At 39.8% G+C, this 16586-nt stretch overlaps 3 protein-coding genes across 3 annotated transcripts; all 3 read right to left on the bottom strand.

Moving 5' to 3' along the window:
• Nucleotides 1-140: 140 nt before the first annotated feature.
• On the bottom strand, nt 141-2154 carry ATC70_006508 (uncharacterized protein; the record flags this gene model as incomplete). Its single annotated transcript, XM_064825782.1, has 4 exons — nt 141-866; nt 919-1340; nt 1398-1842; nt 1897-2154. 4 exons carry the CDS (start codon nt 2152-2154, stop codon nt 141-143), a joined length of 1851 nt encoding a protein of 616 aa, XP_064687296.1.
• A 200-nt stretch (nt 2155-2354) lies between these two features.
• TRK1_2 (low affinity potassium transporter) lies at nt 2355-7302 on the bottom strand (the record flags this gene model as incomplete). Its single annotated transcript, XM_064825781.1, has 6 exons — nt 2355-2945; nt 2994-5450; nt 5508-6018; nt 6073-6418; nt 6472-7079; nt 7139-7302. 6 exons carry the CDS (start codon nt 7300-7302, stop codon nt 2355-2357), a joined length of 4677 nt encoding a protein of 1558 aa, XP_064687295.1.
• A 6195-nt stretch (nt 7303-13497) lies between these two features.
• On the bottom strand, nt 13498-14568 carry ATC70_006506 (uncharacterized protein; the record flags this gene model as incomplete). The annotated part of the gene is made up of 2 exons (XM_064825780.1): nt 13498-14492; nt 14556-14568. 2 exons carry the CDS (start codon nt 14566-14568, stop codon nt 13498-13500), a joined length of 1008 nt encoding a protein of 335 aa, XP_064687294.1.
• Between the last annotated feature and the right edge of the window lie 2018 nt (nt 14569-16586).

The following is a 16586-nucleotide window of genomic DNA, read 5'->3' as shown; positions in this document are numbered from 1 at the left end:
AAGGTCTTGCTTGCTTCAGATTCGATTAGATATTCAAATAATAATTTTGACTAAGTGGTTGCCATGGTTACAATTGGCCTGTCAAGAGTATCTTTTTATGTCAATGATTTATTAAATAATAATGTTAGCATGATATGAGTTTAAGGGATAACAATAATGGATTTAGATTCTAAAGTAACATTGCAGTCTAATTTCAAGGATGATCCCAACGTAGTTTCATCATCAGAGAGGATGGATTCTGCAAAACTCTCTGGTCTTGTATTATTGACGATGGATTTCTTGCTTGTACTTGCATTGAACCCTGTCTGGCTGCCGCTATTTCGAAACAATTTACCCTTGGGAAAGTAAGCCATGAAAGGCACACATGTAACTAGTAGCATAGAAAAGACAAAACATAACCAAAAGAATCCAATGATATCATTCAGCTTGGATAGAAAGTAGCCCAAAAACAAACCAACCCCTGACATGAGATAGATGGTGGCGAAGATGGCTGGCATGTGCTGTTGTTGGTATTGCTGTTGCTGCTGCTTGGTCTTTTCAAATTGCTGCTGTGATAAGATCTTTTGCATGGTTTTGATCGTGCTATAAACTGTGGATACAGACATGCCTGATAACGTAATGCCGCCAACAACAAGAGCTGAAACGACACTCTGGATGTTCTGATTAGGAACGCCAATCCAGATGAAAGCAGGGATCGAGATAATCATGGAGGTAAGTCCAACAATTTTTGTACCAAATCGATCACATAACCAGCCACTAACAATTGCTGATACTGCGCAAGGTAATAAGAATGTGCTGAGGACGATATTTCTGTAAGCCATGTTGAGCACGCTCATTTGAAATTCGAGTTTGATCATGAGAGACGGCTGTACAGTGTATTGATTAGTATGAGAGCATTGCATCAAGTATGACTCATACCTTCAAAGCACCAAGAATGGCTGTGATGGCTATTACTTGGTACAAGCAGGCCATGAATTCCGCTGATCCCACCAGACGAACCACCAACAAGTTTTGGAGCGTTACTTTGGCGCTAGTCTTTATGCTGCTCTCCATTTCCTTTTCAAAAATAATGGGTTGATCGCGCAAGTTGATAGTTGACATGGACGAACTCTTGCTCCACATGGCGCCCTCTTCCATGATATCTAGCTCTCTCTGCATGTCCTTGAAATGATGCTCTTGCATTTCACTTTCGTGGTCCATTTGAACAGTTTCCTTGCTTTCAATCCAATCGCTTGGAATGGTGCATCTTTCAATCACAAAAAGTTGCATTAGCAACGTCAAAAAAGATAGTGTTAGTGCACAGAGGAAACACGCCGTGTGGCTGGCATGCTCAAAAATGGCTGTAGTAGAGTGGGTTAGTCGCATAGCAAGGTTTCTTTCTTCAACATGTAAATTACCTTCCCCAATGGTCAAGCCAGACGACATGCCCAGTGGATATGCGCATAGAATAAACCCAATCATGGATCCCCATTTACTCTGTGGCCACACGTCTGCTACCAATGCAGTACACATGAGCCAAATAGATGCATTCGAGATACCCTGCAAGAACTTTGCCGGAAACAGCATCCAATACTCAATGGAGACCATGAAGGCGCCTCCTGCTAACATTGACGCACATGTACCTATCAGCAGCAGATATTTTCGTTGACGTATTTGACAACCCAGCCATCCAAACATGAACGACCCAAGCAGCAAGCCAGAGAGATAAAAGCTGGATAGCACATAAACCACGGCATCGTCAGAGAACATGTCCATGTCGCTTTGTAGAGTGGATTGTGCTGGTTTGATCTGGCTTTCGATAATGTAGAATATGATGGACGATAGAGAAATACTCGAGTAGATCTAATGAGAAATTGGTGAGTTTACAAGCATCATCTCTAAGACGACTCTCTTTACACTTGTAAATATGCCCAGGGCAGCTGTAATAAACACGTAGAAATTGGATGCTCTATACTTGAGCAAGCAGGGATACTTGACGCCATTCAGCGTGGCCTCATCGTTGATGGTCTTCATGGTGCCCTGATTGTATAGCTTGATGATTCTTAGTATATCTTCATTGCTGTCATGGATATTACTGTGGTTGGTATGGTGCACTCGTCTCGTTGATTTTTTGCTTCGAACGGGCGCAATGGCAGAGAAGAGCCTTTTCAACATGTTCAAGCGTGTCTTTGAGATAAAAAAAAAAGAAAAAAACAAGACAGCAATGGATCTCATTCACCTCAAACACACCAATGACTACATAGTTGATGAAAGCTTGGTTCAATTTAAAAATGCCACCAAAGCAATAATGTGTGTATGTAAACAGACAACAACAACAGTTCATGTAAACAAACAAAATATGCCCTTTTTATGTGTTACAATTCATCTTTGAGATGCTCCTTTTTACCAGAAATCACTATTTGCTCACCATGTTCATCTGCCACAACAGCAGGAGGATGGCCCAAAGACACACGTTTGCGCAACTGATCAATCTCGTTGTCGTAGTCTTCCCATTCAGGTATTTGTCGACGAGCACGGTCCAGCTTGGGCTCCTTGGTCAATGGATTGTTACACAAATCAATCGTCTTTGCAGTTTTCAAGCTCTCATCACTACACCAGGTCTCGCACCAGAGCCATTCCTGAGGCAACGAAAAGATGGGCACAATGTGCTGCATATTGTTGGGCAGATCTTGGTCCAGATTGGCCAGCGAATTAGGATCTGCGCTCAGCTGTTGGTACTGGGCACGCAGACGATCACCAGCTGCCAATTGACGGAAACGGACAAGATCAACGACGTAGAGAGCACTAATGTGGTAGGGTTTTCCTCTCAAATGTGTCTTCCAATAGCCCTCAGACCAGAATCTAAACCCATCCATTTCAGTGCGATCTGAGCAGAAGGGTGTATAACCGTAAGGGGCGCCCTGAAGATCCATATCGACCAATTCCTTGAGGTCGGTTCTGACAATCTATCCAGCAAGTTAGTCACTGAATCACCACAAACAGACCTTACCTACCTGATCAGCATCTACAAAGATCACCTTGTCCAAATCAAGAGGAAAAAGAACATCCAGGAACAAAATCTTGTAGCCCCAAATAGTACGTTGCTTTTCATGTTGAGCGCGAAGCCAAGCAGGCCACTTGTAGGTCACCATCTCGTAATCAAATCCATACTCTTTGGCCATATAAGGCACGAAATCCTTGAATTCAGGCGACAAAAAGTTCTCAATGAACCAAAATTTGACGGTGCTTTGTGTGTGTTCCATCACAGAGGCAATCATAATAGAAAGAAAACGTTCATACAGCTTTCCAGAGGCCACAGAAAAGATATTGATGTCAGCCTGCTTGGGTTTGGTGGCTACCACATCTTGATCCTTCCTACCACCGCCAAACAGCTTGCTAGAGAACGAAGACCACAATCCACTGCCATCACCGTGCTGCTTACGATCGTCTGCACTCTCCAAGACGTCTACTGATTCCATGCCAGGGTTTTTGTGGACCAGAGGCATGACAGTAATACCCTCAAACGAGGTTAATGCCAAGACCCCGCTGCCTTGCTCTGCCTTCTTGCTCTGTTTAGACGCATCCCAGTTCCATTTGCCTTCTGTGCCAATATCTTCAATAGAGTAGATGGCAGAGGAGCGTCCCTCACGCAATCCCAGATTCCAGACACCAGGCAATGCCTTGAGTTGAAAGTAGCCCAAGTTGGCCATGACAAGTGTGTCCCTGTGAGAGTGATTGGAAGGCGTTGCAATCTCGAATTCAAGGCCACGAGGAGGAGACTTGCTGTTGGAATCCAAGCAATGGCCCTCTAAAAGGATATTCTCTAGTTCATACACAGCAGAGACACTGCTCTCCTCCTTACTGAGTGATTTCAGAACAATGTTATCGAGATCCATGTTGGCCTCACGCACAGTGACATGCCAGGCGTTTGTAGTTTCAACACCCAATGTGTACAGAGGATCCGTAGGCAAATCATCAAAGTAAGCAGTGGGGATTTCTTGTACGCCAGTAACAGGATCGAAATGAGGCTCCTTGTCAAACACGTAACGATAGAAACGCTTTAAGGGCAGCTCTTGTAGTCCATTGACAGGGTTGAGATACATGGTGACAGAAACACCGTCGATTCCGGCTAACGTGTTGATCAATGGCACCCACTTTTGAGCTGTTTCGCTCAAGGGATCAATGATGAATCCAATCTGCAAGAATGCGTTGTCTGGATCACCAATAGTGAGACGCGTGTGCTTGGTGTTAGGGATGTTTTCATAAACACGATGACGATACACGGGCTCGTTTTCTTCCACCAAACTTCTGCTAGTAACAGCCTTGTCAGTTTCAATTAGCACAGAGATCTTTGTCAGGACATCAGCTACGTCTTCGCCTACAGGCACCGTATACTTGACTTGAGCAATGGCCTGTTCAATGGGCGCAATTCTCTTGCTATACTCCAAATCCACCAAAGCAGCGAAATTCTCTTTGCTAAATACAGTGCTGGGAGGAAGAGGACCTACGACTCTGCCATTGACGACGATGCCCTGAAAAGACGTGCTGAGACCGTCCTTCTTGAGTGCATTGACCAAGTTTCTCCAGTTGATGGATTGCGTCTTGGCCTCCATTTCAATGATGGGTGAGCCAGGGATAATGGCTTCAGGTACCACGTTGCCTTCAAATGATCCACTGTCGAACTGCTCGATCGCATTTTCCGTCAATTTGACCAGTTGCTCAATGTGAGTATTTTTGTTGGTAAAGATGACGCTGCCAAGTAAATCAGAGAAAGTAGGCTTGTGATGCTGATCATCCACCACAGGGACAGAGATCTCTGGTGCGTCCTCAGTGCTGACACCAGCAGGATTGTGGATCAAAGCAATTCGGACCTTGGAATTGGATTCAGCGTACAACAGTGCTTCTGATGCGAGTCTCAAACCATGAGCCGTATTTAAATCAGCAGAAACCCACAGGTTGATAGTGGCATCCTGTTCACCCATTTGGAAGTACTTGAGCTCCTCTGACTTGCGAGCAGTGGCAAACTCCTGGATGACAAGAGGATGCGCATTGGAGGGCACAATGAAAGAATTGCGATGTGTTGCAACGTGAGGCTGTGCCATGACATGCTGATAGTAATCAAACTTTTCGTCAAGGAAGTCTCCCAAGTAGACCATCTTTTGAAGGCTTCTTGTGATTTCGTGCAAAGCAGGCATCAGCACTTGGATCCAGGGTCTTTCCTCGTTAAACTCGAGGAGCTTTCCGTTGATAAACATAATACCATCTTGAGCGCCTAGCTCAGTGATGCCCATACGCTGTAAGAACTGGCTGCTGGCTTGTGTGTAGCTGTCTTGTGTTTCTAGCGCTTCTTCAAAAGTGATCTTTTTGCCAGATTTGGGCTTTCCAGAGCTGGAAACAATCTTTGCAAAGGCATTGGTAATGATGTCCGGAGTAGGCTCATTCTTGCCCTCTGCACGAAGTATTTCTAGTACCTGTATGTCATCTCATATTAAACCCTGAGTAATGGCATGTCGGATTCATGTACTCACTGTTGCCAAAAAGTTCATGCCAGCGCCTTTGCCATGCTCTTCAATAAGGTAGTTCAAAGATTGCGCCATCCTGGTCGATACACTGTCCTTGTCCTTAATAATGGAGATGATGCCAAAGCGAACAGGAACCAATCGCTTGATCATCATATGAAGCTCGTTCACAACGCGTGCAATGGAGCCTTGCTGACCCAAATCCTCGACCATAATCAAGTTGAATATATTTTTCTTGACTGGCAATAGCTGTCCTGGATATTGTGGTTTGACATAATCTTCCATGCTAGAAGTCCAATCATTGTATCGCTTGTCCTTTTCCAAATCGTTCCACCAAATAACAAAGGGCTCCTCAGGTGAGTCTCTCATGTCAAATATCTCAACATTTGCACTGTTGCTTGCTTGAGAGGCCACGGTGAATGCAGGGTGAGAGATAAGTTCAATAGCATCCTTGGGCTTGAATCCAAGCTGTTCAAACGAAGCGATCAATTCTCGTTCTTTTCGCAAAGCACGAATGAGGCTATAAAATCACAATTAGCCTTGAATCACTCCCCAGATACGATAATCTACTTACAAAAAGGGATCCATCTGGCTAAACTCAAGACCTTTACCGTTGAGCCATACAGCACTCATGCCGCTGTGAAGAAAGTTCAGCTGATTGTCCAAAATCTCTTCCTCCAGCTCAATATCCACATCCAATTCACTGACACTTTTGGCGTATTTGGGGAAATCCTGTACCAGTTGATTCAGCGTTGCTAATGGGTTGCTGGATTTTGAAATGTATTGTGCTGCTTTAAAGCTAAGCCTATGAATTTCGCCAGGTGTTACAGGCTCAATTGTCTCCTTTTGAGTTGCTTGAAATAACGACTGTCCAAACTTTTTGCCCATATTTGCAATTTTATCCTTGATGTTGGATGCTTCTACTCACGTCAATGAGTCACTTCCCTCCCAATGCAAATGACTGAGTACTTACTCTGAGACGATCTGTCGTCAATCACCAGGTAGTCTGTTTTTTTTAGTGCCATTTCGACACCATAGCCAGATAAATACAAAGGGACAGGCACATTAGCAGTGTCTGGCCTGTAGCGAATAACGTGTGATATACCCTGTTGGTTCAGGGCGTCATGGAATTCAGCAAACTTGGCCGAGAAGCGGTCAGTATACAGTGCCACGATAGGATCCGCTTGGCTCTTTGACACGATATGATCGAAAGGGAGCAATTCAATAGGCTTCGTTGATGTTGCTGATTGGCTTGTTAATGCATCAATGAACTGAGTTATATCACAGAACTGTTGATCTTCAATTTGAGCCCACACATCACAATCATCATTGTATGCTGAAACGCCAGGCACGATGCTTTCTCGATAGAATTGGTTGTAGGCTTCAATACGAGGCGCTGCTTCATGGATGGCGAGCGAGAGCTTGAAAAAGCTGGCTTCGTCCACGCCCAATGAAGAGATGACCTTTACTGCTTCTTTGTACGTTTGATGTGGTGTCCATGAAACAGATTGTTGTTCCAATGAAACGAAATCATGAATAAGATGCAAGTAGGCTGACTCGTTGTAGGTGGCTATTGTCTCGCTTCATTAAGAACATTAGTCATTGGATGATCCTGAATATACCAGCAGCTTTATTCTTACGCGACTTCAACTACTAGATTTGGTGCAGACCAAGGTGCAATCATGGTCAAGTCAACAGTGGGTGATGCATCTGTGCCAGCAGAGGCAGATACGCACTTCAGATTGCACAAACCCACTGTGACAAGACCAAGGATAGCCTTGAGTATCCTAGGTGTTGCTGTCATGCTAAATTGTGATGAATACAAGGAAAAGAAAAAAGATGAACTGAGTTACACTCAAATCATATTTAAACACGAATCTAGCCCAGTGAAATTAGAGTTGCCGAAATTGCATTATTCATCCGTCAACCTCGCTTGACATGTGTTAAATCGTAATATAGAGTATTTGATGCTTTGACTATCTCTGCTTCTAGTACTCATTCTAAAGTCTCGTCGCGTGATTCCCACTATCAAACCGCATGCCAAAGAACATTGTGAGCAGCAGGTAAGCGAGTTGTACGTGGCTGTTTTGCGGACTGAGCCAACAGCCTATCCAGATTTACCTGATGTAGCTCAGCAGATACTCTTTAGAGACATGTCTATCAACTATATACAACTAGATGTATTCGCCCGTTTGCTTAAAAGCAGATATCCTGGGCTCAGTCTTGCGACCAAGAGTTTTGACTTTTTTTTTTTTTTTTTTTTTTTTTTTTTTTTTTCCTTCTCGTCTGATCCACAAGTCGACTGGGCTTCCTTGTCAAGATGTGGATTCAAGCAATCAGACAGCCGCCATCCTCGGCACCTACCGCTTGCAGGATAAACTGGAGCAGTTTGAGTTGCAGAGGAAACTGATTTTTAATGATTTCAATATTAGTGCGTTCCTGCACTCTTTTGATCAATACTTGCAATGCTGCCCTCAGACAGTGCACACCCTTTGTTTTCCAAGTTTAGAAGTGTTAGTGTGTGTCTATAAGCTCAACAATATACAACCAAAAAAAAACAACATCACAAGATACATATTCAGAGACTTCACCTGCCTATAGAAGTATTGAAATATAAAGCACGGAATGGAAATATATGCAACGACTCATACAAGAGCTTTCGTAGCACTTGTTGGAGCAATATATACAGCAGAAGCGAGCTGCGTTGGTTCGTTTTCAAAGGTGCGGTATCCTTTGCCAATTGGGTTCGATCGCCAATTCTTTGCTTCAACCAAATCAATTTGGACCAAAATGACAGATGCAGGAGAAACCGACGATCAAAACCAACAGCGATATCACCACCAGGATAAATATATCTCCAAGTGTGCCTTGTCTAAATCAATCATCAACAATGCGGCACTACCACAAATGTCACTTTATGTACCAAAACTTGACAAGCTAACCGTCAACACATGCGCTATTGATATGGAAAATGCTCACTGTACTCGTCTCTTCTTTCCATCCACCACCGTCGATGGAATAATGGTAAATGTGCTTTTGTCAAACCACGATTTATACGAGCAGTGTGCTTATCGAAGCACTGTCAATACTAAAAACCCGTTGGAATCGTAAGAGCTTTATGATGCGGCACATCCAGAGGGGCTCTTTACTGTTGTTGAGATAGAAGCAAAAACTAATACGTATGCTAATTTTGTGTGGGAGGGTGGTGGAAAAGACGATGGTGACAGGAACTCCTCGAATCAACTATTTGATTTTTTGGATACGATGTAAAAAGCTTAAAGAGCTGTATATTGGGAGTAGATTTGGGTTCACAGTTAAACGTAAACTGAAAGATGATTAAAGGCTCAGTTTGTCTATTCTTAGAGAAAGTCTGTAGTGGTAATAGGTGGTGGAAATCTAATGAAATGTAACATTCTGATTTATCAGAAATAAATTATTTATATAAGAGAGTATGAAATTAATCAGGTAAAGAATATCGTTTATTACATTGAAAATAAGAGGGTTTATATACTGTTCGAAGTGAGGGATTTGATGTGAGGATAAGGTATTAGATGGGTTGATTTGGGTGATAGGATAATAGATCCAATCTATTATCCTGAACATGCCATGATATGGATAGTAACTGAATCCTGTTTCATGTCAAAGTTTATGATCTGATGTGATCGGTGCTTGAACTGCTTGTTTCTACGCATTTGGAGATCCGGTTTAGAAATGATACATCAGATCCTTTATTAAATGAAATGCATGGTCCTTTTTTATATCTTTCTGAATGTCAGATCCTGAGATGTAAATTTAAGTGTGATGATCCAGTAGATTGTTGTAAATGATATGTGTGTGTGTGTGTGTAGACTATGGTTTGATGTGTGCTTTGCAGTGTATGTAGAAATAGATGAGATGTTGATGTGCTGGATCAGGTGTAGTATGACGGATTATGGTGTAGAATGCATCATAAGTTATGTTTTCAAAGAAGTGACTAAATTACAGTTTTGTTTGATGACCCAGATGTTCTGCATTGTACGGGACTCAATTCCTAAGCGACAGACGCGTTTATTTCTATTCTGACGCTTAGATCTGCTTAGGATATAAATCATCTCTGAGAGGCAAATGTATCAGGCGTTTTATATTACATAAGAGGATCTGAGAATGAGCAGAGATGCATAGTAGAAGTGAGAGGTCTTTATTCAATTCCGACAAATGTTCTTCCGTCAAAGCTAACGTTTAGTACAGTCGACGAAAAAAGGTTGGCCCAATAAAAAAAATAATTGGTCAGCTTGAAATGAAAATGAGCCACCGATTTTGAAAATGGGTCGGCCAATGAAAATGGGTCGGCCAATGAAAATGGGTCATAATTTTGAAAATGGGTCGCTAAGACAAAAATGGGTCACTGTTTTGAAAATGGATCATTTGATACGAAAATGGGTCACCAATAAAGAAATTTAATGCATGCTTTTTATTTTGCCTCTTATAATCCTTTTTCACAATTCAAGCATCTCTGCCAGAACGTCAAAGAATGCTTTATCCAATTCTCGCAGTCTTCTCTGCTGATGTAAAAAATGATGCGTTGCGAATACGATCAGAGATTTTTTCATTCTGCCTGACAGAAGAGGGATCGTTATTTACAACAATCTTCAGCTTGGACCAAAACTCTTCGATTGGATTCAAAAAAGGAGAATAAGGGGGCAAAAAGAGAAGTTTATAGCCACGTTGACCGACCCAATCTTCAATAAGTGCAGCCTTGTGAATGGATACATTGTCAAGAACTAGATATTTGTATGTAGCTCATGCTAGCCGTATCAAGTGTCGTGAGGACTTGCTCTATATGTATTCAAGGAAGTCGCTGCTGGTAGTACCCTTTTTCTTGAGGGCCTGAGATTCCTCACCAGTTCGAGTTCGCTTTCCACTCCTAGCACCAAGTATAACTTCTTTTCTGGATAATGTGATTAAACCACACTTTTACAAATAGCACCCAAGATGCTGACATTTGCTCCCTTCGTTTGAACATCAATTTTGCAAGGTGTTCCCGGCCTCAGACCATCCATATGAGCGATGCATACTCCTATATATTAAATCCAGCTTCATCTAAAAGTACGCATTCATTCATAAAATCTATGTTCTGGCTAACCCAGTATGCTACCGCATCTCGTCTTTTGGCAACAGTCTCATCCGTGTTCCTGCCATAATATCTAGGAATGATATACGCTTGTAGGTTAGGCGACACTTCTTCTTCATATGATTTTCCACTGATCTAAGGGTGTGATCTGTATATCTCTAAATTCTTTTGACAGGTTGTCTGTAACAGCTTCGACTGTCAATGTTGGCTCATTAGCCAGCAGCTCAAAGATAAATACAGTATGTTCGTCTTTGAGTATTGCTGGCCGTCCCTTTCCTACTTTGGTTGCGATAGAATCAGGGAATCCCTTTTCAACTATTTCGCTTGTCATTTGATTCCACTGCTTGACTTTACGAATAGCTGTTGACTTGGAGAGCCCTACCTTTCTATACCCGCTTCACTGATAGACATATTCTCAAATTCTTACAATAAATTGATCAAATTGACTACCTTTGCTTCGTTCTTGATGATGTATGATCCCCTTTCCTTTTTTACTACATCAAGGGGTGGGGGGGCTCTTCGGAGTGAGGTTTGGTCTTCCTCTTAGCTTCTTTTTGTGCTGCATTTACTGCTGCAGTCTCTTCCCAGTTCATATATGATTGTGTCATCACAGGTACTGTCTTACTGTCAAAATTGTATTCTTCGTTCATGTTATAAGCAATATAAAAAAATTCAAGAAGAGAAAAAGAAGAGAGAATTTGGCTAGTCCTCATATTGCATTTCTTTATTGGTGACCCATTTTCGTATTAAATGATCCATTTTCAAAACAGTGACCCATTTTTGTTAAAATCGGTGGCCGATTTTCATTTCAAGCTGACCTATTTTTTTTTTATTGGGCCAACCTTTTTTCATCGACTGTAGAAACTAAATCTCGAATCCTTTTGATATAGTACGAATTTGGTAGCTTATCGTTCCCTTTAGTTTATTTTCATTTATTTCAAAGTATCGATAGAATAAGACTAACTTGTGCTTTGGATTAGACCGTAGTCAAATTCAACGTCGCGATTTCATTGCAAATTTACAGCGTCAAGATATGGCTTTGTTACGTTACAGCGGAATTTAAAAAATTACGGTTTTGTTACGTTACGCTTTTGTTACGGTTACGTTACGCTTTTGTTACGTTACGGTTTTGTTACGGTTACGTTACGGTTTTGTTACGGTTACGTTACGGTTTTGTTACGTTACGGTTTTGTTACATTACGCTTTTGTTACGGTTACGTTACGCTTTTGTTACGTTACGGTTTTGTTACGGTTACGTTACGCTTTTGTTACGTTACGCTTTTGTTACGTTACGGCTTTGTTACGGTTACGTTACGCTTTTGTTACGGTTACGTTACGGTTTTGTTACGTTACGCTTTTATTACGGTTACGTTACGGTTTTGTTACGTTACGCTTTTATTACGGTTACGTTACGGTTTTGTTACGTTACGCTTTTGTTACGTTACGCTTTTGTTACGTTACGCTTTTGTTACGTTACGCTTTTGTTACGCTACAGCGGAATGTAGAAGTTGCGGTTTTGTTACGTTAAAAGTTTTATTTATTTCTCTTTTTTTTGTAATGTCTAGCCACCAATTTTCCTCTTACGACTACTTGAACAACGAACAGGTTTGCAAGATACTCTCTGAAGATCAAAATATCATCGACATCATAACGGAGAATTTATTGAATGTGTATGAAAATACATACATGTGTGATTCATTCGAAATTCTCGGGAATGGAGTAAGCATCACATATAAACCACGTTTAGTAAATCATTCTGCTTTGCCTCCTATCGTCTTAGATTTTCAGCCATATATTAATCAAGATGTAATGACAAATGCCATTGATCAATGTTACCAAGTTCAGGTACAAAAAAATCAACTTCCGTTGATATTATCCATTTGTTCTGTAAGACTCTCGGATCCAATTTTGGACTTGCTTGTACCTTTACAAGGTAATTCGTACTTGTATTATTTACCAGACACTTTCTGGTCACAGAAATGTCTATTAATATCTGAACACTCTTTCAAACGAAATATCGGTGACGACAAAAATATTAATGGACTTGCCGTTCTATCAATGTTTCTTCTCCAAGAAAATCAGGCAATAGCAAAGATTGGGAAATCGAAAGACCCTGTCACTCAGGAACTGTACATTAAATGCAAAAATATTTTTTAATTTGATTAATCTCCTTGTTAAATATTAACAGGAATGACAGTATTTATAAAATAAAATAAAAAAATGAAAAATAAAAACAAAGATTTTAAAAAAAACAATTATATAACCAGGTTAAATTGTCATGTAAAAGTGTTTTTTAAAGTAAAACTAAAGAGAAATCCTTATTTACAATATTAAGACACTGATTGAGACTTGAGTTTCTATTAATGGTAAAGATGTTAAACTTGACTACTCAGATAACGTCTGTTATAATAGTTATTATATATGTAAAAGACCCCTGTATCAACGATGCTAAAATGAAGTTATTATAGATGTGTTGATAATGACACTAAATATAGATCATGAATCAGATCTATAATCTAGCTATCTAAGCACTGTGTATACAACATCCCTTCATTAACTGCAACTTATTTCAATGAATATGGTAACAATGTTTTTTTATCTTTTCTTTTCAATTGAAAGAACTTATTTGAAAATAAAAGCACAATCAAAGAATTCACTTTTGACTCTAAAGTTTGGTGAAAACCATTCATAGTAGCAGATAATTTTAATGTTTCTTACGAAATATGAACAAATAATACAAGTAAAGAACAAAGGGATTTTTTATTTTTTTTACGTGAATTTTGTTAAATGATAAATACGGTGTTATGAATAAGGAATTGCTATAGGTATCGAGTTTATGACAAACATATTTATAATTATAGTGGATACGATGGTTAAAAAAGACACATTTTAACTTCTTGTCTTGAATCTGTTATACACTGTGCGCAACACTTCTGAGGTTTTGTAATGGATAACGTTGGTTTGTTTCTTTAGTATATCATGACAACCACGCCAGTTCATTCGATTTCTAGTTTCCTTGTACCGCTGAACAAAATCCATGGTGTTTTCAAATCTCTCTTCATCTTGGCTAACCAGTTGAGTATTTTCTGGCTCCTCCTCATCAATATGCGCATCGTCAGCTGATCGTTTTACTTGCTTTAACTTTGATATTCCAAGTAGAGCTTCATTTTGAATACACGGGGAATCATATTGTAAACGTTCCGCTATCTCTAGGGTTTGTTGGTAATGTTTAACTCCCACATCACAAGCACAGTTGATAACATTAAGTAATTGTTGCTCTCGATCAATATTTTCTCGTAAGACTTCTGTTGCAATTGAAAATAATTGTCTAATAGTCAGATTTTCCAACGAGTTATTTTCCAATAAACTAGTCTGTTGCTGAAGTATAAAATTTGAAACTGCAGCAAATGGATCAGTTGAGCTGGTAAGCGTAGAAACATCTTTAAGTCTGATCAAATATCCTTTTCTGGTCCAATATTCACAGTTAAGTAATAAAGCACCATTAGCATTTGATAGGCGCATATTTTCAGTAGGTATTGATACATGTTCGGGAGCGAATACCAGTAGTACAGGGAAGACTTGATAACGACGATAAGCCATTACATAGTAATGAACAACTCTTGCCATGAAATTGACATCAACTGTTCTCTGAACTTCAACGATTATAGGTGATTGCTTTAGGGATCTATCTAATGGTTCATATAAAACGTCCGATCTTGATCCGTCAGGCCATTCTGCATCTCCAACTCTGTAATTATCACCATTAACATCCAAAATGGCAACTGTAATGATGTTTTTTACGAAAGGATGTTTTAAAATAATTTTACTGATCTTGTCAGTACCAGGGCGCTCGGTAAATGGAATTATTGATGTTAACAGGGATTCTATTTAACAGTAAATTAATAACTTGTCTAGTTGAAAAGAACTAAAAGGTTATATAGACTTACGTTTATCAGTCATTTCGTAAAAAAAAAAAAAAAAAAAAAAGCGTAACGTAACCGTAACGTAACAAAAGCGTAACGTAACCGTAACAAAACCGTAACAAAACCGTAACAAAACCGTAACGTAACAAAACCGTAACGTAACAAAAGTGTAACGTAACCGTAACAAAACCGTAACGTAACCGTAACAAAACCGTAACAAAACCGTAACGTAACAAAAGCGTAACGTAACAAAAGCGTAACGTAACCGTAACAAAACCGTAACGTAACCGTAACAAAACCGTAACAAAAGCGTAACGTAACAAAAGCGTAACGTAACAAAACCGTAACGTAACCGTAACAAAACCGTAACAAAACCGTAACGTAACAAAACCGTAACGTAACAAAACCGTAACGTAACCGTAACAAAAGCGTAACGTAACCGTAACAAAACCGTAACGTAACAAAAGCGTAACGTAACCGTAACAAAACCGTAACAAAAGCGTAACTGTTAAGCACAAAGAATAAAAGGATTATTATTTGTAGCTTATAAAACATGTTCGATATTATAAAAACAAGAAAAGACTTATTTGAATAAGATCAGACACAAAAACTAAAGATTTATTGATGAAGACAAGAGTTATTCTATTTATACTAAGTTCTGAATGCCAAAGTAGCAATTTATCTTGTACAACGCTTATCACATCTGGTGAACCTCAGTATTTAGATAGATGAGATGCACTTCACTTATCATAGCTTGTCCATGTTGTTGCACAACACAGACATATCTACCCATCAAGAATACCTTAATCTTTATAGACAGTTGTAGCCCTTCTGGCACAACAGTAACGTAACAAAACCGTAACGTAACAAAACCGTAACGTAACCGTAACAAAACCGTAACAAAAGCGTAACGTAACAAAACCGTAACGTAACCGTAACAAAAGCGTAACGTAACCGTAACAAAAGCGTAACGTAACGTAACAAAACCGTAACGTAACAAAAGCGTAACGTAACCGTAACAAAACCGTAACAAAACCGTAACGTAACAAAACCGTAACGTAACCGTAACAAAAGCGTAACGTAACCGTAACAAAAGCGTAACGTAACCGTAACAAAACCGTAATTTTTTAAATTCCGCTGTAACGTAACAAAGCCATATCTTGACGCTGTAAATTTGCAATGAAATCGCGACGTTGAATTTGACTACGGTCTAATCGAAAGCACAAGTTAGTCTTATTCTATCGATACTTTGAAATAAATGAAAATAAACTAAAGGGAACGATAAGCTACCAAATTCGTACTATATCAAAAGGATTCGAGATTTAGTTTCTACAGTCGATGAAAAAAGGTTGGCCCAATAAAAAAAAAATAGGTCAGCTTGAAATGAAAATCGGCCACCGATTTTAACAAAAATGGGTCACTGTTTTGAAAATGGATCATTTAATACGAAAATGGGTCACCAATAAAGAAATGCAATATGAGGACTAGCCAAATTCTCTCTTCTTTTTCTCTTCTTGAATTTTTTTATATTGCTTATAACATGAACGAAGAATACAATTTTGACAGTAAGACAGTACCTGTGATGACACAATCATATATGAACTGGGAAGAGACTGCAGCAGTAAATGCAGCACAAAAAGAAGCTAAGAGGAAGACCAAACCTCACTCCGAAGAGCCCCCCCACCCCTTGATGTAGTAAAAAAGGAAAGGGGATCATACATCATCAAGAACGAAGCAAAGGTAGTCAATTTGATCAATTTATTGTAAGAATTTGAGAATATGTCTATCAGTGAAGCGGGTATAGAAAGGTAGGGCTCTCCAAGTCAACAGCTATTCGTAAAGTCAAGCAGTGGAATCAAATGACAAGCGAAATAGTTGAAAAGGGATTCCCTGATTCTATCGCAACCAAAGTAGGAAAGGGACGGCCAGCAATACTCAAAGACGAACATACTGTATTTATCTTTGAGCTGCTGGCTAATGAGCCAACATTGACAGTCGAAGCTGTTACAGACAACCTGTCAAAAGAATTTAGAGATATACAGATCACACCCTTAG

This window comes from Mucor velutinosus (genome assembly GCF_035048745.1).
Source record: "Mucor velutinosus strain NIH1002 chromosome Unknown tig00001547, whole genome shotgun sequence".
Lineage (NCBI taxonomy): Eukaryota > Fungi > Mucoromycota > Mucoromycetes > Mucorales > Mucoraceae > Mucor > Mucor velutinosus.
Note: the sequence above shows the minus strand (reverse complement) of the source record. Positions and strands in the feature narration are given on the sequence as shown.